Here is a 22,028-nt window from a genome sequence, read left to right as displayed (position 1 = left end):
TTTCCTTTCCTTTCCTTTCCTTTCCTTTCCTTTCCTTTCCTTTCCTTTTTCCTTTCCTTCCCCTTTTTCCCTTTTTCCCTTTTTCCCCCTTTTCCCCTTTTTCCCCTTTTCCCCCTTTTCCCTTTTTCCCTTTCCCTTTCCCCTTTCCCCTTTCCTTTTCTTTTCTTTTCTTTTCTTTTCTTTTCTTTTCTTTTCTTTTCTTTTCTTTTCTTTTCTTTCCAGTATTGTCAGAAGAAGCACCAGATTTTGCAGTATGCTACTGAATTTTTGTTGAAATGCTCTGTTACATTTAGCTTACAAATCTAGAACTCTGTTCGAGCTATTCAGGAGTCTGTAGACATTTCATATTTTATTATAATTTAACTTATAATTTTGTTATACTCAGATAATGTCTGTAGATTATCCAAATGCATGTACCTTAGCAGTCAAAATTTGCAGGTAGGAAAAAAAGATCTGCCTGTCTTAACAAAAAAAATTCAGGCAGTAAAGCAGGGTCCTTCAGATGGGGAAATGGAGCAGTGCAGGCATGGTAAAGACTGCACCAGCATAAACACTGCCCTCATGGGCACTGAGAGAACCCCGGGGCCAAACCTGTTCCTGGAAGGTATCTGCTGTGAAGAGAGGAGGGAATTGATATTAACAGACTCAGGCTTCTTGGATTTTAAACTTTACTCACGGTCAGCTTTATGTTGCAGAGACACTTGATGTCGGTTGTGTTCGTGTATTCTGACAATTTAGAATATAGTTGTTCACTGAAACTTCTTATGCTTCAGGGAGCTGGAGAACTGGCCTGGCTCCGAGTTAAATATATTTAAGGTTAAAAGAGCACACACCACCGTAGTCTTACACATGGGCATAAGGTGGTGCTGAGGCAATCCTGCTCAATCTGCTCTCTTTATTTGGGCAGAAAGTAGGCACTGTGTTATCCTCTGAGATGACATCTTAAAAGGAGAAGCCTTGGATGCATTGAAAATTCACCATTTATGCTGTTAGTAGGGTGGGAAATTTTTGATAAATGACACCGTTTCTTTGGAATCTTAGTTTCCTTAGTTATAGAGCAGAGGTGGAGATTGTGTGATTCTGTCTCAGCCTTTATTTTTTTTTTTTTAAAAGGTAGACCTGAAAGCATAATGGTGGAATCTAGGGGTTAAGAAGGGGAAGAGGTGGGGAAATGGAGTCTAAACAGAAGGAGGAACATGAACATGGTCTATGCTTGCTGTATGCATGTATGGAAACACTACAGTGAAACTCTTAAGTACAGTTAGCATGTGCTAGTAAAGAAAGACACTAAACCAGGAAGAATGCGGGGGGGGGGGGGTTGAGCAGGTCGTCCCACCCACTGGGAGGCTACCTACCGCCTTCAAGATCCTCTTTAAGATCACCTACCTCTTAAAGAGTCTGTTGGCCTCTCTGGCTGTAGATCTTGACTGTAGGAGTCTTAAACAATTTTCAATATTAGTTTAGTGCAGTAAATTAGGAAATATGTTTCTGTAAGGATATGCCTAAGAATAAAAATTTATGCATATTTCCCTCAGCTATTAAAGAATGTATAAAGTTGTAGTGTTTAGAATTAGTTTTCCTCAAACTTAAATCCGTTTCTTCTCATGGATCTGCTGGGGAATGTTTATGTCTTTATTTGCCTTGTGTGCCCCACCTCCCTCTACTACTTGTCCTTGGACACCTCTGAGATATTGTCTCCAGCAGGAATGTGAAAGAAGGCCTATAAATGTCTAGTGCTCGTGGTTACCAGGTCTTTAGAGAAGCAGAGTCATTTTGAACCCTCAGAACTTAAACTCAGCCCCATTTCTAGTCCTAGGTTTCTGAATTCAGATATTTTGGGTCAGAGTTAATTTTGTTTTGGAGACAAGATCTCCTGTGTCATAGACTAGCTTCAGATTCATTGTGTAGTTGAAGGTAATCTTGATTGAACTTAAAACAAAAACGAAAACGCAACCCAGTATCTTTCACTTTCTGATAATGGCATGCATGTATACATTGTATGGTGATCGCCTCCACCCATACCTAACTCCCCAGTCCCACCTCCAAGCTGCTCCCTGGTAGTCACCTTCCTACCTCCATGCCCTCTCCTTTCTCTTTTCATAACCCATGCAGTACAGTCAGTGCTGCCTACTAGAATGTCATCTGGTCTTTTGTCTTAATCTTGTTAAGGTCTTGCCCAGGTAACGTTAGAAACTGAGTGAGTGCTCGGTGCAGTGGTTGTGAGTGAGCAGAAGACCTGTGTCATAGTGCACCTCCCCATCCTCTGGCCCTCATATTCTCTCTGCTTCATCTTCCCTGGGCCTTGGACAGGGGTATGGATGGGGCATTGTTGATATAGATCTCCCACTTAGAGTCAGATACACACAGTATTTTATTCTTAGCCTTTGACCAATTAAGAGTCTCATTATAAGCTGTTGTTCACTGCAGCAAGAGACCTATCTGGCTAAGGGTGAGTCATATTTTCAGGTCTTTGAATATAAATACATATATTTAGAAAACAGTTTGACGTGTTCAGTTAGCAAAACATGAGTCCTAGCTTCCCCACTAGGGCCTTTGACCTTTGGAGTCAGGGTTATCGAGCGGGCCTGACCCCCTCCTGTGATCAGTCTTGGTTATCCCTATGGCCTTCCTGCTACAGCTGCATCAGTGGGCACATCTGAAGTCCTCATCTCTCTGAATCCATCTCCCAGGAGCTGGAATTGCAGTAGTTATAATTACACTGTGAACTTACGCTATGCCAGGCTTATATGGTTCTTGGGATTGAACCCAGGACCTTATGCATGCTAATTAAGCACTACCAACTGAACTCTTTCCCCAGACCCCAGATTTGAATCTAAATGGCATGTGATTTGTCATCCTTATATGGCTCTGAGCGTTATTTACTTCTACCCTAACCACAAGACTTGAAATGTGTGTACTTTAAACATTGTAGCTATTTAGGACATCTTTGATATTCTTGGCAAATTTATGAGTACTTGTACTATGTTGTCATATTTTTTGATATTTGAAATAAGTTTGAAGTATTATTCCTGGGTGGGAAATCCTTTTGTACAAACAGAATTGGCCAAGCAAGGAATTGCAGTCTCTCACTGTCTGAGAGAACAAAAATTATTTTTTTCTTTTTGACTTAATCTTTTTTTGTAGCAGTTTCCAGAGATAAATGAATTAACATTTTTTCACAGAGTTGAGCTTACTGAGTGATTTAAGAAGCTATTATGCTCTTAATGTGAGTTTGATGTCTCACCCTGGTTTACAGTAAAGGAAATAGTATTAGATAAGCTGATGAAGTTCAAAGAACTTGCGTGTGTTTGTGTGTGTGTGTACACACTTATGTGTACATATGTGTATATGGGTGATGCCTTAAGATATTAGTTTCAGGTTTCTAGAAACTCTACCAAGTATTTTGAAAATTTTTTTTTTTTTTGCCCCATATCTCAAGCATCCCAACATTTATTTCTGTTAAAACTATTATTGTTCATATTCAGTATTTTACTAATTTTCTCTAAAAGTCTGTCATAAATCAGAGAGATAGGTCTGTGGTTGAGCACGTACTGTTCTTCTAGAGGACGTGGGTTTAACTCCCAGCATCCACGTGTCTCTTTACAACCACTTGTAACTTGACTTCCAGGGTATCTAGTGCCTGAAGATGGCTGCTGCAGGCATAATGTGCACATGCTGCACACGACTTACATGCAAGCAAAGCGTCTGTCAATGTAAAATAAAAAAAGTAAATGATTTACTTACGTAATGGAATAACATCTGGTATTCATTGTCTGTACATATAAAATTTTACAGATGGAATTTTGGCGTTGAATGATGATGACATTGATGACGACTGTCCGATTCCAAACTTCCACAAATGTGAAATCTGTCTGCTGTCTTTTCCAAAAGAGTCCCAATTTCAGCGTCACATGAGGGAGCATGAGCAAAATGACAAGGTGTGTATTTCCGAAAGGATCCAGAATGAGGGTTTGAAATGAGAAGTGATATACCATCACATGTAAGAAAATTGTGGCTCCTTTCATAGTATGTAAATATTTTGGCATTCTTCTGAGAGTGTACTCTAGTGAGTGTATTTATGTGTAGATAGAGAAACAGGACCTTTTGGTTCCTTATTTTCTTATACAACTGAATATATATTATATATATATTATGGTTACTCTCAGATGTCTCTTCCTCAGAGGCCTTTGACCTTTGGAGTCAGGGCTATCGAGTGGGCCTGACCCCTCCTGTGATCAGTCTTGGTTATCCCTATGGCCTTCCTGCTACAGCTGCATCAGTGGGCACATCTGAAGTCCTCATCTCCCTGAATCCATCTCCCAGGCTTCCACATTGTCTTCATGGCTTTTTTGAGAGGATTTACCTTTTGTTTGACAGTGGTTAGAATTGTCTTAGGGGATGGCTGGGGTACAGGCTACATGCAGGGCTTGTGTGTGTTTAGCATGTGTTCTACATTGAGTGGTCCTTCTGCTTGTGGACGTTGTACATCGTGGTGCGCACTAGGCTCCGCACCACGCTATCGAGTGGGCCTGACCCCTCCTGTGATCAGTCTTGGTTATCCCTATGGCCTTCCTGCTACAGCTGCATCAGTGGGCACATCTGAAGTCCTCATCTCCCTGAATCCATCTCCCAGGCTTCCACATTGTCTTCATGGCTTTTTTGAGAGGATTTACCTTTTGTTTGACAGTGGTTACTTGTGGACGTTGTACATCGTGGTGCGCACTAGGCTCCGCACCACGATGTAAAAAAAAAGAAAGGCAAGGATGTATTTTTACATGTGATGTTCTGTTTATAATATTTTGAAAAATCTATCAGAAGCTTTACCATGTGCTTTTGGATATATTGGCTTATTGGCTTGGATCCAAAAGAGACTGTTTTAGAAAGGGAATCTATACTTTTTTGAGACATGGTATCTTTGGCTTTCCTATAACTCACTACTCACTGTCTAGGGACCAGACTGGCCTCAGAGACCTACCTGCCACTGCTTCCTGCATGCTGGGGTTAAAAGTGTGCCACCACGCCTGGTACTTATTTTAATAGCACTTGGAAACATTATAATTCAATTCCTTCCTTTATCTCAAACAGCCACACCGATGTGACCAGTGCCCCCAAACATTTAATGTTGAATTCAACCTGACACTTCATAAATGTACGCACAATGCAGAAGATCCTGTTTGTCCCGTCTGCAATAAGAAGTTCTCCAGAGTGGCCAGTCTCAAAGCACATATTATGCTCCACGAGAAGGAAGAGGTAATTGCCTAACATACAGTTGTTAACTGACTGTTAAATGCATGTTCCCATTAGCCTGACTATACTTCAGTGTCGTCAGCTCTCTAGAGCATTTATTTTCCTGTTAGCACTGCAGCACCTCTGTTACTACTTCAGCCCACTCTACCCACGATAAAGACAGAAAGATCATAGGTCAGCAAGGAAGAGCGCTGAGGAGAGTAGCTGACCTAAAGTTCCAGTGAAGAGGGGCAGCACAGCAGGATTTCTTGGGTGAACCAGAAAAGTAACCTGAAAAGCCAGGAGGGGGTTGTGGCATGCAAATGTATGATTGTAATTTGTACCAATCACAGCACAGTTTCCAAGCCCACCAATCACAAAGCCTCACATGAGGACCAATCAGAGGCCACACATTAAACCAATCACATTCTACCATGTTACTGGGGGAAATGCTCCCCACACTGACCTGTTTGAGAGTAGCTGCACCAGGATCATCTAGAATTTTCAAGGCTCATCTATCTTTCCTGGAGTGCTCTTCCCAAGCTGGTGCAGTTTGTCTGGAATGATTGTGAGTTGGGCAAGTCCTCCTGACATAGGAGCTGTGTCCAGCAGACATTAAAGTGCTCCCTCCGTGCAGTTGGAGCATGGCTTCTTTAAAGCATTTGTGAATGCTTTGCTGTAGTGATAGACTGCCCATCAGTGGGCAGTGGAAAGGCGTTCTCCTTGAGGTGTCTGTTAACTCAAGTGTCATCCGGTTGAACCCAAAAAGTTTAGCTCCTTTGAAAGAAAAGTGAACATCAGAGAATACTTACAATAAAGACCTACTGTTAATATTAACCTTCTGCTTTTATCAGTAGTGAATATTGAACCTAGGGTCTCATGTATACTAAGGAAATGCTCTACCACTGAGCTGTATCCAAATTCTTAGGGTTTTTCTTTTAATTTTTGAGACGAGGTATTCATTAGTTTTCCAGACTGAATTTACTCTCTAGTCTAGGCACTCATTTAGCATTCCGTCTTCCCTGCGATTACAGGCCTGCTTCACTAGGTCTTGACATTAATAATGATTTCTTAAATATGTTTAAGTGGATTTAACTCTTGTCAGACTCCCTAGGCATTGTGGGGACTCTGTCTGGGAAATGGGAGCAGAGTCCAAGGAGGGGCAAGCACACAGATTGTCCAACATTGTTCGCTATCAATGACTGTGAAGGCTTTATGGGTGTGTGGGTTCATTTGTGCTGCCCAGCAGCAGACAAGGCTGTGGTCTTTGAGGTTAGGGACTGGGAAGCAAGTGCTATAGAAGATCAAGGGGGACGCACTGGGGATTCTGGCAAGAGGGTTTCCCGATGAACTGTGTAGCCTAGGCTGAAGAGAAATGCAGAGCATGCCTGTGCTGTGAGGGTCAGGTCATTGGGCAGTGTCGTTGACACTCGGTCTGCACTCTGCTGTTCTGACAAGGCTCAGGCCACAGCTTTCCCACAAGCACAGCTCCTCTACTTCTGTTCTGAGAAGGGTTCTGATAGAGCCCAGGCTGACTTGGAAATCCTGCGGAGTCAAGGTCACCTTGAGCTCTTCTCCTTACATCTAGTAGAGCAGTGCTGAAATGGTAGGTATGCTCTACTACGCGCTGTCTCCGTACTGCGGGGTCAAACCCAGGGCCTGCCTCACGTATGTCAGGAGGCAAAGCTCTTGAGCCAGCCAGCTTACACGCTTAACTCACTGCCTCCATCCAAGCCCAGCTTTGTGCAGGGCACAGAACAGAATTGTTCTTTTCTCCTCTGACAGTCTCAGATACAATTTAAGATGTATTGTGCTTTCACTTGTGACTAGAGAGAAGGCTCGGAAGTCTTTGGTCATTTTAAAAGGCTTGGGCGTCTCACACAATGTTTCTAAGATCTTGCTTTCATTATATTTATTTTTCTGCAAACACCATTCAGATTCTTTTCTGGTGGGTTCCCAGGGTGGAGTTTGTAGTTGTTTACAGTGACTCCATGCTGGGCTCCTTGTTCTGGGCCACCAAAGCCTTGGGACTGGTGCTCCAAGTGCAGAGGGTGTGCAGCAGTAAACAGTTACCCTGGGGCTAGAGACATGGCTCAGTGGTTAGGAGGAGGACAAGCTGCTCTTAGGGAGGACCTGAGTTTGATTCCTAATTGTGAGCCACACGGTAGCTCACAACTGCTTGTAACTCCACTTCCAGAAGATCTGATGCCCTCTTCTGCCCTTTTTTGAATGCTGCATACTTGTGGTACACTTATGTGCATGCAGAGAAACACACACACACATACACACAACATATGTATGTATGTATGTATATATATATATATATATATATATATATATATATATATAATAACTTTTTAAAAGTTACTCTTGAAATGTGTGCTTGTATACAAATTGGTGTGAAAATAACATAAAACACATTTTAATGTATATATTGAAGCATAAATGACTTTAGTTTAAGAATATCCATGATAGAGGATGTATTTTTAGAACATTATAAACAACTTTTCTGCTGGGCAGTGGTGGCACATGCCTTTAATCCCAGCACTTGGGAGGCAGAGGCAGGTGGATTTCTGAGTTTGAGGCCAGCCTGGTCTACAGAGTGAGTTCTAGGACAGTCAGAGCTACACAGAGAAACCCTGTCTCGAAAAAAACAGAGAAAAAACAAAACAAAACAAAACAAACCACCAAAAAACAACTTTTCTATACTGCTTTATTGAAATGAGTATTCTCAAATCTCTAGAGATCAGTGCTCTATCAGATACTCAAAGTACACAAGAGAAATAACTGTGGTTTTTAAACATCAGGAAAATTTCCTTAAAATTCACATAATTATTAAAGTTAATGTTTTTTTTTTTTTTTTTTNAGATTTATTTATTTATTATNTGTAAGTACNCTGTAGCTGTCTTCAGACACTCCAGAAGAGGGAGTCAGATCTTGTTAAGGATGGTTGTGAGCCACCATGTGGTTGCTGGGATTTGAACTCTGCACCTTTGGAAGAGCAGTCGGGTGCTCTTACCCGCTGAGCCATCTCACCAGCCCTAAAGTTAATGTTTTTATTGTGTTTAATCATCTCCTCTTAAGGCTGCTTATAGGATGTCTGGGGAATAGCAGATGCCTTCCCCCAGGACCTGGCAGACCTAGCACCACCACACAGGGCTCACTGGGGCAGTATATCCAGTGACCCCTATGTAGTCTGAGTCCTGTTTACATAGGAAGGAGCAGTGTTCTGGGGGTGACCTTGGAGTACTTGGTTCATTGTCATTTGGGGGTCCATAGTGAAACTAGGAGAGATTGGCCCCTGGAATGCTAGGTCTTGGCTGAGTATTGCAGCATGATGAGGTTGGAGAGGCTGATGAGAGAGGAGTTAGTGTTCAAGCTTGGTGAAGGAGGGCTTCCATTCCAGGAGCTCTGAGGCTGGAGAGCAGCTACACCTCAGATGCTCTGGCTCTTGACAGATGGTATTAAAGTACTGTGTGAAATTTCCCCCATGACTTGTGCTGATACTCAGCATCCGTATAGTTACCCAGGATGGTCTAGGAGGAGACTTGATGCTGCTGCTGATGTGGAGGAAGCAGTCACTAAGCAGGTGCTGCCCTTCTTGCCTGAGATATCTTCAACACCCTCTTTATGTAGCACGGGGGTTGAACCGAGGTTATACAAGCTAGGCAAGTACTCTGCCAACTGAGCTAGCTTCCCCAGCCCTACTGTTTCTTTCCATCAGTTTCCTTATTATTCTCTATACCAGTCTTTTTTTTTTTTCCAAAAAGATGTATTTATTTATTTCATGTACATGAGTACACTGTCACTATGAGCAGACACATCAGAAGAGGGCATCGGATCCCATTACAGATGGTTGTGAGCCACCATGTGGTTGCTGGGAATTAAACTCAGGACTGAACAGTCAGTGCTCTTAACCGCTGAGCCATCTCTTCAGCCCCCAGCCTTCTTTCTTCATCTGAGCAAAGCATGTAATATCCATGAAGATTGCTTCCAAGATGTATTCATCTGACCATCTGTAAGAAAGTGAGAGAAAAGGTAGTGGATGAGAGCCAGGTTGGGAGTGGGAAATGTCAGACCCCAGTTCTGTTGTGTAATTAAAAAAAGTATTTATGTATATGTAATGTATGTAATTACTATGTAAATACCTGTGTTCCTAAGTTACATAGGTGTACTATGTGCATTCTTGGTACCAAGGGAGGTGAAAAGAGGCATTTTATCCTCCAGAACTAGACTTACAGACAATTGTGAGCCACTATGTGTGTGCTGGCTCCTGAAGAGCAACCAGTGCTCTTAGAACCAAGCCGTCTCTCCAACCCTATCCGGTAATTTTGAGCCTGGTCAAGTGATAGCATTATTAATAAAAAGAAATATTTTCTATGTCAAACACATTCATGTGTTGAGATGGTATTTTTTTTTCTTTTTGGCAGAGTCCTAGAGTAAATTTTCATTATTTTTAAGTTACTAACAATGTAGAAGTTTATTAATTCATTGTTATTGTATAATAATGTCAATTTAAAATCATTTACCTTGAAATCATTATTAGACTTCTAAGATAATTCCCTTCATTTTTTACCCTTTTCTGCAAGAGAGCAGAGCTATAAGAGCAATCAACTAATAACCTAATTTTAATTGAGCTTTGCATTCAAGACTGGTATACAGGACTGGAGAGATGGCTCAGCAGTTAAAGAGCACTTGACTGTTCTTCAAGTGAAGAACAGTTTAATTCCCAGCAACCACATGGTGGCTCACAACATCTGTAATGGGACCCGATGCCCTCTTCTGATGTGTCTGAAGACAGTGACAGTGCACTCATATACATGAAATAAATAAATAAATAAATCTTTAAAAAAAAAAAAAAAAGACTAGTATAGAGAATAATAAGGAAACTGATGGAAAGAAACAGTAGGGCTGGGGAAGCTAGCTCAGTTGGCAAAGTACTTGCCTAGCTTCTGTGACCCTGGGTTCAACCCCAGTGCTACATAAAGAGGGTGTTGTGGCATAGGCCTATAACCCTAGCACCCAGGGGGTGATCAAGGAGGATCAGAAGTTGAAGGTCATCTTTGGCTGAATAGTGAATTTGAGGCTACCCGAGATGGTGAGATGATGCTTCAGAGCAAACAGAGACCTCTTACTGCTCATGGGGGTCATGACCTTAGTAAGTGCTGCATGTGGACCTGCAGCTGTGTGCATGGGTTGAAGCTGTCCTAATCCAGCAGTGCCATCTGTACATGGGGCTGTCACTGCTGTGTTCTTATTGGTATCATCTGATGTCGTGCTGCCCTCTACTAATGTGGAGGCTGAAGTGAGCACACGAGGGTTCATGAAGTCTGTCACAGACAGCCTCTCTATGGCTAGCCACACTGTCCAGTTGGAGTGGATGGATTGGAGTGACATCCTTCTAGTAGCCACTAAAACAATGAAACCCTCATGACCTTTAATCTCAGCATTCAGGGAGGAGTAAGCAGATCTTGTGGGTTTGAGGCTAGCCTCGTTTGCATAGTGAGTCTAGGCTAGCCAGGGCTACACAATGAAACCCTTTCTAACAAAACCTAAAAACTGAAACCAAAGCAAACTTTTATTAAGCAGGAGTGACACATTAGTTAAAATATACTCAAGTATAAGCTATTCAAGTTCTGAGGACTTCAGGGCTTTTGATGGCTTTGGTTTGGCATAGCGTCTAGTGTCCTGTGTGTGTCTTCTACATACAGCAGCAGCCTGTCTTCCCCCGTGAGGTGCTCAGCCTGTAGTCAGGATTAATAAGGCGTTTCCATTGGAAATGTATCACCTGTCACTGTGGTTGATGGTGTTTGTAGATTATAGTCGCACATAGAATTTTCTTCCAACCTTTTCCTGTGAAGTCCTCCTGTTTCCCTGGAGTTTTCATGGAACAAATGGACCATTTGCCAAGTGCCCAATAACCTTTGATGCACAATTCACTTTGTTTGAAAACTGTGGGTTTTTGTTTTTTTATCCTTTACTAGAAGAAATGATTTTTATACATTTCAATTTGGATGCAATGATGCAGTTTTGGGAGATGAAGGTGGTATTAATTCTAGAATAGAGGAAGGTATCATTTGTGGACTGATGTTCACAGCGCCACCAGTTCTTCTAAGAAGCAGTGGCTTGGAAATGTTCCTTTTCCAGAACCTCATTTGCTCTGAGTGTGGGGATGAGTTCACGCTGCACAGCCAGCTGGCCATACACATGGAGGAGCACCGACAGGAACTGGCAAACAACCGGGTGCACACCTGCAAGGCCTGTAAGAAGGAGTTCGAGACGTCGCCGGAGCTGAGGGAGCACATGAAGACTCACTGTAAAGTTAGGTATGGGTCACTCTGTGACTAGCACAGTAAAAGTCCTGGGTAGTGTGCAGAGCACTGGCCTGCCCTCCCGCTTTGCTGTGATTGACTGAAGTAATTGGTGCTCTAGGACTGTGGCTCACAGGGTGAAGCAGTTTCCACTCTGCTATTTGTATAGACACGTAATAGACTCCGGGCCCAACTTAACATTTTCTTAGGTTCTTATATTTACCTATTTTTACTTAAGTGGTTTCTTTATTTTCTTCTTTTTAAAAACTATTTTAAATGTATTTTTGACAATCTGATAATTTATATAGTGTATTTTGGACAGTCTGATATGTTTATATGGTGTATTTCAGACAGTCTAATACATTTATATGGTGTATTTCTAACAGTCCGATACATTTATACAGTGTTCTTTGGACAGTCTGATACATTTGTGTGGTGTATTTCAGACGGTCAGATACATTTGTGTGGTGTATTTTGTTCATATTCATCACGGCCCCCTTTTCTATTTCTTCTCTGCAATTCTTTCCAACAACTTTTCTTCTACTCTCATTATTATTATTTTTTTAAACTAATCTCTTGAGTTTAGTTAGGGTTGCTTGCATGTGTGTGATTGTGTTATTGTTTACTGACTCATGGGCTGCTCACTAGTGGTTACACTTCTGAAGCAAAAACAGCCATTAGCTGCCAATAGCTCCTCAGTGGGGGCCAGGCCTCACGTGCCCCTCCTCCATCTGTGGAGGAAAGTGGACAGGCTCAGTATTGTACAGATCCTACGCAGGTAACCTCACTGTTGTGAAGTCGTGAGTGGCCACATGTTGTCTAGGAGATCCAGTTCTCAGCATCCTCCTCCTCTTCTGGCTTGTAGTTCTTACTGTTCCTTCTCTAGTGTTCCGAGCTCTGCAGTAGAAGGAAGTTTTGTTTCTTGGTAAAAAGGAAGTGAAGGAGGCTATCGTGGCTGTGCTTCTGTTTCCTGTGGTAATGGTCAGTTATCATTTTCAATAAAGATGATTTTTGATTTCTGGTGTTTTTTTGTTTTTTGTTTGTGTGTATATGTGACTTTGTTTTTGTTTTGTGTTTTGTTTTGGTTTAAAGATAGGGTCTTACTATGTAGGTCAGGTTGGCTTCTTACTCATAGAGATCCTCTTGCCTCTCCATATCTTCAGTTCTGGTATAGCAGGTATATGCCTCCATGCCTGTCACCAGCTGATTGCAACAGCTACTGTAATGGACAGTATAGCAGAGAAGTATCACATGAGTTCACTCAAGCATTTAGGAACTATATAAACACTGGGCAGCATGTGATCTACACCTAGGCTTGTTCTTCAGGCAGGGGAACTGGTCCCGCCTCATGTCTTTTTGCCTATTGTTGGCTAATATGCCTTTTTTTTTTGAGACAGGGTTTCTCTGTATATTCCTGGCTGTCTTGGAACTCACTTTGTAGACCAGGCTGGCCTTGAACTCAGAAATCCGCCTGCCTCTGCTTCCCAAGTGCTGGGATTAAAGGCGTGCGCCACCACCGCCCGGCACCCATTATTTTAGTGTCTGATTTGGTTTTGTTTTTTGAGACAGGGTTTTGATGCACAGTCCAGGCTGACTTTAAACTTGTCATCCTCTTGCTTCTACATCTTGAATATTAGGTTATAGGCATGCATTGCTACTACTACTACTATTTCATTATTACTATTACTTTAAAAACACAATGTTGGTTGAGAGTGTAGCTCAGTTGATACTTGCCTACTGTGCACACGGATCTGGGTTCAATCCCTAGCACCACAGAAACCAGATATGGTCATGCATATGTATAATCTAAGCAATAGGGGCGCGTAGGCAGGAGGACTAGATGTGTCTGTATCCATGTGTGTAAAATGTGTGGTTGATGGGATTGGAAATGTGTGGGTGGTTGCTTTCCTCAAAGAGAGTATTGGTAGGGCAGCAGGGCACCAGGAGACTGTGGTGCTCTGTGGATAGGCAGTGCTTTCCTGCAGGAGTGTTGGTAACAGAAAGAAGACCTGTTTGACCGTATTAAGATGCTTGAAAGTAAAACCAGCAGATTTTAAAGATGGCTTTGAAGAGTCTTGTGTGATTTCTTAAGATTTAAATCTATATACTGAGGAACTTCCATTTCTTGAATTGGAAAGAAAAGCAGAGTTCTTTTTGATATGTTTGGCTATTCTACTGGTCAAACAATCTCCGGAGCAGCCAAGTAAAGAGTCTGTCTGTGTAGCTGTCTGTCTGTGTGGTTGTCTGTCACTGTCTGTCTGTGTGTCTGTCTGTCTGTCTGTCTGTGTGTCTGTCTGTCTGTCTGTCTGTGTGTCTGTCTGTGTGTCTGTCTATGTGTCTGTGTGGCTGTCTGTCTGTATGGCTGTGTGGCTGTCTGGCTGTGTGGCTGTCTGGCTGTGTGCTGAGAAGTAGACATTTGTCCATGTCCAGGTGGTGCTGCTGAACACCAAAAGCTCTGGGTGTTGAGAACATCTGTCTATGTGGGCCTAGCTGATGAAACCCAACAGGGTGTGCTTTAAAGGTGCCTTTTGCCTTTGCTCCCCAGCCGATGGGGATCCCAACAAACTGCTTCTCTTTTCATCAGATATAGACAAAAATAAAATTGATATCACTGGGCTAATAAGTGTGTGCTTCTGTGTTTGTAAGTTGAACACAGGCATTAGGACATAGTTTGATGAGGAGCCAGGTAAACTTTGTGGCAGTGTTTTTACTTTGAAGCTATAATATAAGGAGGATGACTCTAAATGTTTTTCCTGGGATCCTGCTCTAGGGCATCAGGTACAAGATCTTATAATCGGAACATTGACAGAAGCAGCTTCACGTACTCATGTCCACACTGCGGAAAGACATTTCAAAAGCCCAGCCAGTTAACGCGACACATAAGGATACACACAGGTATGAGACACGTTTGCTTTTAGGTGGCCTACTTCCTGTCTGCCATGAAGCAAGGACTTGTGCCTGGTTTGAGCTTCAATGTATCTTTGGCTCCTGTGCTGTGCTGTCCAGCCTTGGTGTGCTTAGCTATTGTTCCAAATGCCATTCTCCTTGAAACAGTGGTGAGCCCGTGTCTGCCATCTAGTTGTCCTAAATTATAAACACCAAATATAGAGAAGTGTTTGGGCTCTGGCGAGCTCCACTCACTTGGAGCTGATAGTATAGTGGTTACCTGTGTGGCGCCTATAATTAGACCAGTGCAGCGCCCAGGCTGCTTAGGTCTAAGGAAGCAAAGCAGCCAGGGTCTGTGTGTGCTGTGACCATTTGACTTTAATGTTAAGGTAGCTGGGCATGGCAGTACAGATCTATAATCCTAGCACTCGGGAGGCTGTTGTAGCAAGATGGGGGGAGGTTGTGGATATCGCAGCCACATAGTGTGTTCCAAGCCAGCCCAGTCTACATTGAGACCCTACATCTCAAAATTAATCAACTAACCAACTAAACAGCATTAAGGCAACAAACCCCTTATTTCTCTGTAACTTATTTTGCTTGCTTATTAGGCTTGCTTGAATACTTGAAATGAATTCAGTGTTCACAACTGAATATTCTCTCACATTTTGTGTAAGACAGTTTTACTACTGTGAGTAATGCGTGTGTTCTCTGCTAGAGAAAGATGAAGGAGATGGCAAACGTGTATTTGAAAGTAGCCTCGTAGTAATCCATGCCTTGCTATTGTTTCCTGGTCTTCTGAGGTGCTTCTCATTAATAGTGGAAACACCGTGAATGCTTGGCTCCTTGGTTGGCTGCTGTATTTGCTTGACCAGCTCTGATTAAGCTTTGGTGTTTTTTTCCATTTTTGGTGTGTTTTGTTTTTTGAGACAGGGTTTTTCTGTGTAGCCCTGGCTGTCCTGGAACTCACTTTGTAGACCAGGCTGGCCTCGAACTCAAACCTGCCTGCCTCTGCCTCCCAAGTGCTGGGATTAAAGGCGTGCGCCACTACTGCCTGGATCATTTTTGGTGTCTTAATGAAATGTCTCATATGCTATATTGCGAAATGACTCAGATAATTTCTTACCTCATTTATTTGCCAGTATAAATATGATATTTTCAGAGCATCATTTTATATCCCTAGAGCAAGGGAAAAAGTATGATTTTAAAAGGTTGGCACAGGGACATAATTCAGTCAGTAGAGTCCCAGTCCACCAGGCATAAACTCCTGGGATCAGTTCCTGGTGCTCTCTTTACATGCTAGGTTGTAATTCCAGCATTTGGGAGGTGGAGGCAGGAGTGTCAAATTTTCAAGGTCAGCCAGGCATGGTAATGCTCACCATTGATACCAATATTCTAGAGGCAGAAGCAGATAGACTTTAGTTGAAGGCTAGCTTTGTCAACATAAGGAATTCTAGACCAGAGGGATACATAACATAATAAGACCTTGTTCAAAAACAGGAAAGAACAATTTAAGGTAACCCTTAACCATGTAGGAAGTTCCAGGCCAGTTGGGATACATGAAACCCTGTCTCAAAAAGAAAAATGTGATAGAACTTATCTTCCTTGAATGAAAAAAATAATTAGAAGGGTTAATCAAAGTAGGAACATGCAGAGAAAACAGTACATACTTGGATTTCTCAGATCTTACATACTCTGAGTTTGATGTCTGCCCCTTTCCTGTACATCCATAGAAACACCCATCAGAAGAGCACACCCCATTCAGGGCAGGCAGGCGCTGCCACACTCTGTTCGCTCTTGCATTTGAGCTTTTGATTCCATGCAGTCATGCTGGTTTCTTAAGGGAGGGCATGGACTGTTGGGGGCGGCGGCTTGCCTGTAGTCCTCAGCATCTTCTTACTAACCTGCAAGGCTTCAGCACAGGCAGGCTGTTGTAGAAAGCTCACCTGCTCTCTTCATGGTCTTTGAATGGACGTGCCTTACTAAGAACGTGATGATGTCATGTGGTCATTTTCTGGTGGACTACCCCTCGTGTGTGTGGACCCCATCCATGAAACATGATGTGCCTGTGGTAAGGACACCATGTCCACAGTTCTTGCTGAGCTCCCTGTATGTCTCTCCCCATCCCCAGTGATATCTTTTCTCTAGGATCACCCCATCTTAGTAAATTAATTCTCAGGTCATTTCATAGAAGTGGGGATCTATCTGATTATCTAGACACTGAAGTAGTCACCCATTCAGTAAGTAAATACCTACAGGGTAGTAAATGTGTGTGAGGTACTGAAGCTGGAGTCATGAACAGACACTTACAAACCTTTCTTTCTTGGAACATTTATTGTAAGAGAAGTGGAATAATAAGTGAATTGTCAAAAGTTACTGATTGAAAAGTCACTCTTGTAGAATTCCTGTGCCAGTACCAGAAGAACCATGAAGGAGTGAGCTGCGTGGGTTTTCAGGGTGGGCAGGCAGAGGTAACAGTGGCCTTCAGTGCAGCCATGTCTTTTGAGGGAACAGGAGAAGGTTGATAGAGAGCAGGTGGTGTGAGGAGACGGAGAAGCCGTGGAAGCACTGAACAGAGCAGACTTGCTGTGATCTCAAAGTTCCTCTGTTAAGTTGTGAGCAGCCCATATAGGGCTTGGTTGAAGCATCAGGGCTGGGCGGGGGTTATGAGGGTGGATGACGCTGTGCCCTGGGGTAGATAGTGGTTGGGACAGCCAGCAGGCTTTGCTTGGGTTATGGAAAGGTTTGTCTGAAACAGGTTGAACATTTATGAGTCGCCTGTAGTATATGACTTTAGCATCCTTAGAAGATGCTTACTGCCTGTAGTATATGACTTTANCATCCTTAGAAGATGCTTACTGCCTGTAGTATATGACTTTAGCATCCTTAGAATATGCTTACTGCCTGTCGTATATGACTTTAGCATCCTTAGAAGATGCTTACTGCCTGTAGTATATGACTTTAGCATCCTTAGAAGATGCTTTGGCTGGAGGGACAGGTCGGAGCCTGGACTTTGGACACCTTGCATATTTCTCTCATTCTAAAATATTCACACCGATTCTTCTCTCTGACTAGGTGAAAGGCCATTCAAATGCAGTGAGTGTGGAAAAGCTTTTAACCAGAAAGGGGCACTGCAGACCCACATGATCAAGCACACAGGAGAAAAGCCACACGCTTGTGCCTTTTGTCCTGCCGCCTTTTCTCAGAAGGGGAACCTGCAGTCCCATGTTCAGAGGGTCCACTCAGAGGTGAGCATGGTGTTTGGACTCTGAGCACTATAACAAAGTGTCATAGATGTCTCTTGAGTTAATGGCTACCCTGAGAAATTATGTTACAGTTTTGGAAATGCAGATTGAGTTTATGTACAGTATCCTATTTTAGCAAAAATCCACTGATGGGAACATGCTGTTTTGTTGCTGACAGGCCTTGGCTGGTGTGGCACTCAGTAGCTCAGGCTGACGGTGTACTCATGGCAGCCCTCTCTCTCACTTCAGCTCCTGAGTGTTGGAATTTCAAGGTGCACCACTGGAGCAAGCTCTTGAGTTTATTAATGTGGGAGAAATAAAAGATCCTGTCTTGTCTTCTTACTACAAATAAATATTTTGAAATGACAATACCTTTATATGACCTATCGACTGTAGTCCTCTGTTTCATGGTTGAAGTAGGCACCAGTAAGTGTGAGAGACTGCAGACAGTGACGCCGCCGGCACTTGGCCTGGGGCACACTTCCCCACAGACAGACTTGCCCGTGTGATCCACGGTCGCCTTGCTGCCTGCGTCTGCTCAGATGATTGACCTTGGCTGTTGTTTACAGGGCCTGCTTCATTTTAGATGTCCTGGAGACATTCCTGTTAACTACGTTAGCCTTTGTTTCTAGTATCACTGTGTCTCTTAGTCATAATAGCTTAGTTATAGTTTAATTATAAACTATACGGGACTAGTTACTTAACAGAAAGATTTATATAATGAATGAGTTTATTTTACAATGAAAACTGTCATTTTAAAAAGCAAACATGAATATGTAAACTTTAAACCTTAAGTACCACTTTACTGACTGGGGAGCTAAAAATTTTTATAAAACTGAATAACTGACACCTATAATCTGAGCACTCAAGAGGCTGAGGCAGGAGGATTGTGAGTTTGAGGGGGAGTCTGGGCTACTTAATAAAAACCAAAGTAAACCCAACAGAAAACCCCTTAATAAAAACCAAGCTAGGGCCCTGCCTAAAGTGCATGCTTTGTAAGTCTGAGGGCCCCATCTCATTCTCCAGAGTCCACATGGCAGGGCGGGTGGGGGGCGGGGCAGAGCTTGTGGCACTTGCATGGCCTTTCAGTGTGGAGACAGACAGGCAGACCTCGAGGCCAGCCAGACCTAGCTGAATCGGCAAGGTCTAGGCCATTGAGAAATCTTTTCTCAGAAACAAAGCAGATAACCCCTGAAGAATGACACCGTAGGGTGTCCTTTGACTGCCATGTGCAGACTCCCCCAGTGTCCCCCCCCACAGACACACAGACACACACACACACACACACACACATACACACATACACACAGGGGCAGATAGATGATAGGTCTTAAAGAAGAGGGATGAATAAAAAAATGAAAAAGAACTTAAGTACTTTACATAGTTTTAGAGAAGGGATCAGAATTCTGTATGTACTAAGTTATTTTCCTTTTAAATCTTTAACACATGAAATAATGGCAAGGTACTACATAAATTTTTTTGGGGGGGGGGGGGGGGCGTTTCAAGACAGGGTTTCTCTGTATAGCCCTGGCTGTCCTGGAACTCACTTTGTAGACCAGGCTGGCCTCAAACTCAGAAATCCTCCTGCCTCTGCCTCCCAAGTGCTGGGATTAAAGGCGTGCGCCACCACGCCTGGCTGGTACTACATAATTTTGTTTCGGAAGAGTACACGGGCCCTTAAGAATTGCTCTTGTAAGTTGCTTTTGAGTAGAGTTGATACTTAGGAATAGTTGTGAATTTGTGTAGCACATATTTCAGAAGTACCTCTCATTGAGGGCCCCATGTTAGGAGAACTGCAGTGTGTACAGAGGGACATCTTGGGACTTGTCCTGTGATGGGTTACTCTAGAAAGGGCCTCTAAAGATGCATTTTAAAGTGGTATCCAATCCTGTGAGATGTCCATAGCCTTAAATTTGTTTTTTGTGGGGATTTGTTCTTTGCTTTTCGTTTTGAACCTCACTATGCAGCTCTGGCTGTCCTGGAACTCACTATAAACTAGGCTGGCTCGGACTCACAGAGCTCTTCCACCTACCTCTGGCCTCCCAAGTGTTGAGATTAAAGGTGTGTGCTGCCGCACCTGGCTTAAATTTGGTTCTTATGAGGTAGTAGGGATAATAGTGGAAGTCTTCTAGGTTAGAGATGAATCGTGTAATTTTCAAGCCTGCCTGATAATCATGGTGATAACTAATGTTAGGTTTGAATAACAGGAGAGAATGATAGTACTCTATTTTTGGCTTAATTATAGATAGATTTTAAAATTTAATTATAATTAAATATAATTAATTTAATTTGGCTTAATTATAGATAGATTAAAATCATGGATAGATTTTAAACTTAGTGTTTGGTTTTTTTTTTTTTCAATTCTTTAATCTTTTTTTTACAATTTAGTTGTTACTAGTCCACCATGTCTGGTTGTTAGGCCTGAAGTTCAGTGTTGACGGTGATATTCCCAGCCGTGCCCTGCCTTCGTTGGGAACATGTTTAGCAGTCTAAGAAGTTGAAAACATACGATGACATTTTGATGTTTAAATTATGATCACAGAAAACTGTTTCTTCATTCCTAGCCCCTTCTCATTTAAAGAAACACTGATTTCAATAGATCTTTAAATTTTTATTTATTTATTTTATGTATATGAGTATACTGTAGCTGTCTTCAGACACACCAGAAGAGGGCATCAGATCTCATTACAGATGGTTGTGAGCCACCATGTAGTTGCTGGGAATTGAACTCAGGACCTGTGGAAGAGCAGTCAGTGCTCTTAACCACTGAGCCATCTCTCCAGCCCTCAATCTTAAGCTGGTAACATTGATTAAAAAGTGGTATCGATTTTCAAGCTATCTAATTTAAGACAAAACAAAGCATACCCCAGGGCTAGGGATGTGTAATTATTTCTGATTAGACTGGTAAATTTTCATCTCTGTAACTTAAATATGTTTATCCTAAAGATTTGAATTTTTTTTTTCCTTTTTCTAAGGTAAAAAATGGGCCTACCTATAACTGCACAGAATGTAGCTGCATATTTAAAAGCTTAGGTAGCTTAAATACTCATATCAGCAAGATGCATATGGGTGGACCACCAAATTCTACAAGCTCTACAGAGACTGCACATGTGATAACGGTAAGTTTAATAATGTGGTTTATAGAAGGGTTTTGGAAACAAACCCCAAGTCTCAATTATAAATTTTTAAATTAAGTGTTTAGTACCAAAAAGTGCAGTTAAGGTTTTCTAAATAAGGTGCTACTATTTTTTTTAATAAATGAAAATTAATCTCTCTAAACTTATATGTAGTCTTGATTTATGAATTGTCAATTTTTACATGTAAACTTGTAAAAATTAAGAAAATGTATCAATAATTTATGAAATTCAATTTCTGCAGTCAATGCTTTTAATAACCATTAAATATTATTTATCTATATCTTATAATTCAAGAGTTAACCTACTTTGTAGATAATATTTCTCTTTTTCTCATGTCTTTTAGTTTTTGGGATACTAAATTGTGCTTTCTAGTATATGTATTTAGAGATGGCATACTCACATATAACCCACAAAACACAATCCCACACCAAGAGCACATACAGACATACATAGTTTTGTATTTTTTTCTTTAGGATTTTATAAGTTAGCTTTATCCTGTTACCTTTAGCATATTTAATTAATTGATAATAAATGGAAAAATCTAAGCGTGGGATGTGATATCATTAGAAGAGTTGACTCTGAAGTGCAGGGTTTTCATGGATGCTTGTGCCTGAGTGTGTGGTGCCTGAGTGTGTGGTGCCTGTGGTGCCTGAGTGTGTGGTGCTTGTGCCTGAGTGTGTGGTGCTTGTGGTGCCTGAGTGTGTGGGGCTTGTGTCTGAGTGTGTGGTGCTTGTGCCTGAGTGTGTGCTGCTTGTGGTGCCTGAGTGTGTGCTGCTTGTGGTGCATGAGTGTGTGGTGCTTGTGGTGCCTGAGTGTGTGGGGCTTGTGGCTGAGTGTGTGGTGCTTGTGCCTGAGTGTGTGGTGCTTGTGGTGCCTGAGTGTGTGGGGCTTGTGGTGCATGAGTGTGTGGTGCTTGTGGTGCCTGTGGTGCCTGAGTGTGTGGTACTTGTGTTGGATGAGTGTGTGTTGCTTGTGGTGCATGAGTGTGTGGTACTTGTGGTGCCTGAGTGTGTGGTGCTTGTGGTGCATGAGTGTGTGGTGCTTGTGGTGCTTGTGGTGCCTGAGTGTGTGGTGCTTGTGGTGCCTGAGTGTGTGGTGCTTGTGGTGCCTGAGTGTGTGGTGCTTGTGGTGCTTGTGGTGCCTGAGTGTGTGGTGCTTGTGGTGCTTGTGGTGCCTGAGTGTGTGGTGCTTATGGTGCATGAGTGTGTGGTGCTTGTGGTGCATGA

The 22,028-nt window shown here is 42.4% G+C and overlaps 1 protein-coding gene across 2 annotated transcripts in view; it reads left to right on the top strand.

Moving 5' to 3' along the window:
* The window catches only part of Znf236 (zinc finger protein 236), a 104,978-nt gene that overhangs the window by 5,159 nt on the left and 77,791 nt on the right, over window positions 1–22,028 (top strand). For both annotated transcript variants that reach the window (XM_021214523.2, XM_029546912.1), the window contains exons 2-7: window positions 3,796–3,938; window positions 5,086–5,250; window positions 11,374–11,552; window positions 14,308–14,432; window positions 17,496–17,668; window positions 20,641–20,784. In XM_021214523.2, the coding sequence (XP_021070182.1) occupies window positions 3,796–3,938; window positions 5,086–5,250; window positions 11,374–11,552; window positions 14,308–14,432; window positions 17,496–17,668; window positions 20,641–20,784 (929 nt within the window). The remainder of the gene's footprint in view (window positions 1–3,795; window positions 3,939–5,085; window positions 5,251–11,373; window positions 11,553–14,307; window positions 14,433–17,495; window positions 17,669–20,640; window positions 20,785–22,028) is intronic.

Source organism: Mus pahari, chromosome 15 (assembly GCF_900095145.1).
Source record: "Mus pahari chromosome 15, PAHARI_EIJ_v1.1, whole genome shotgun sequence".
Lineage (NCBI taxonomy): Eukaryota > Metazoa > Chordata > Mammalia > Rodentia > Muridae > Mus > Mus pahari.
This window is presented reverse-complemented; position numbering and strand designations above follow the sequence as displayed.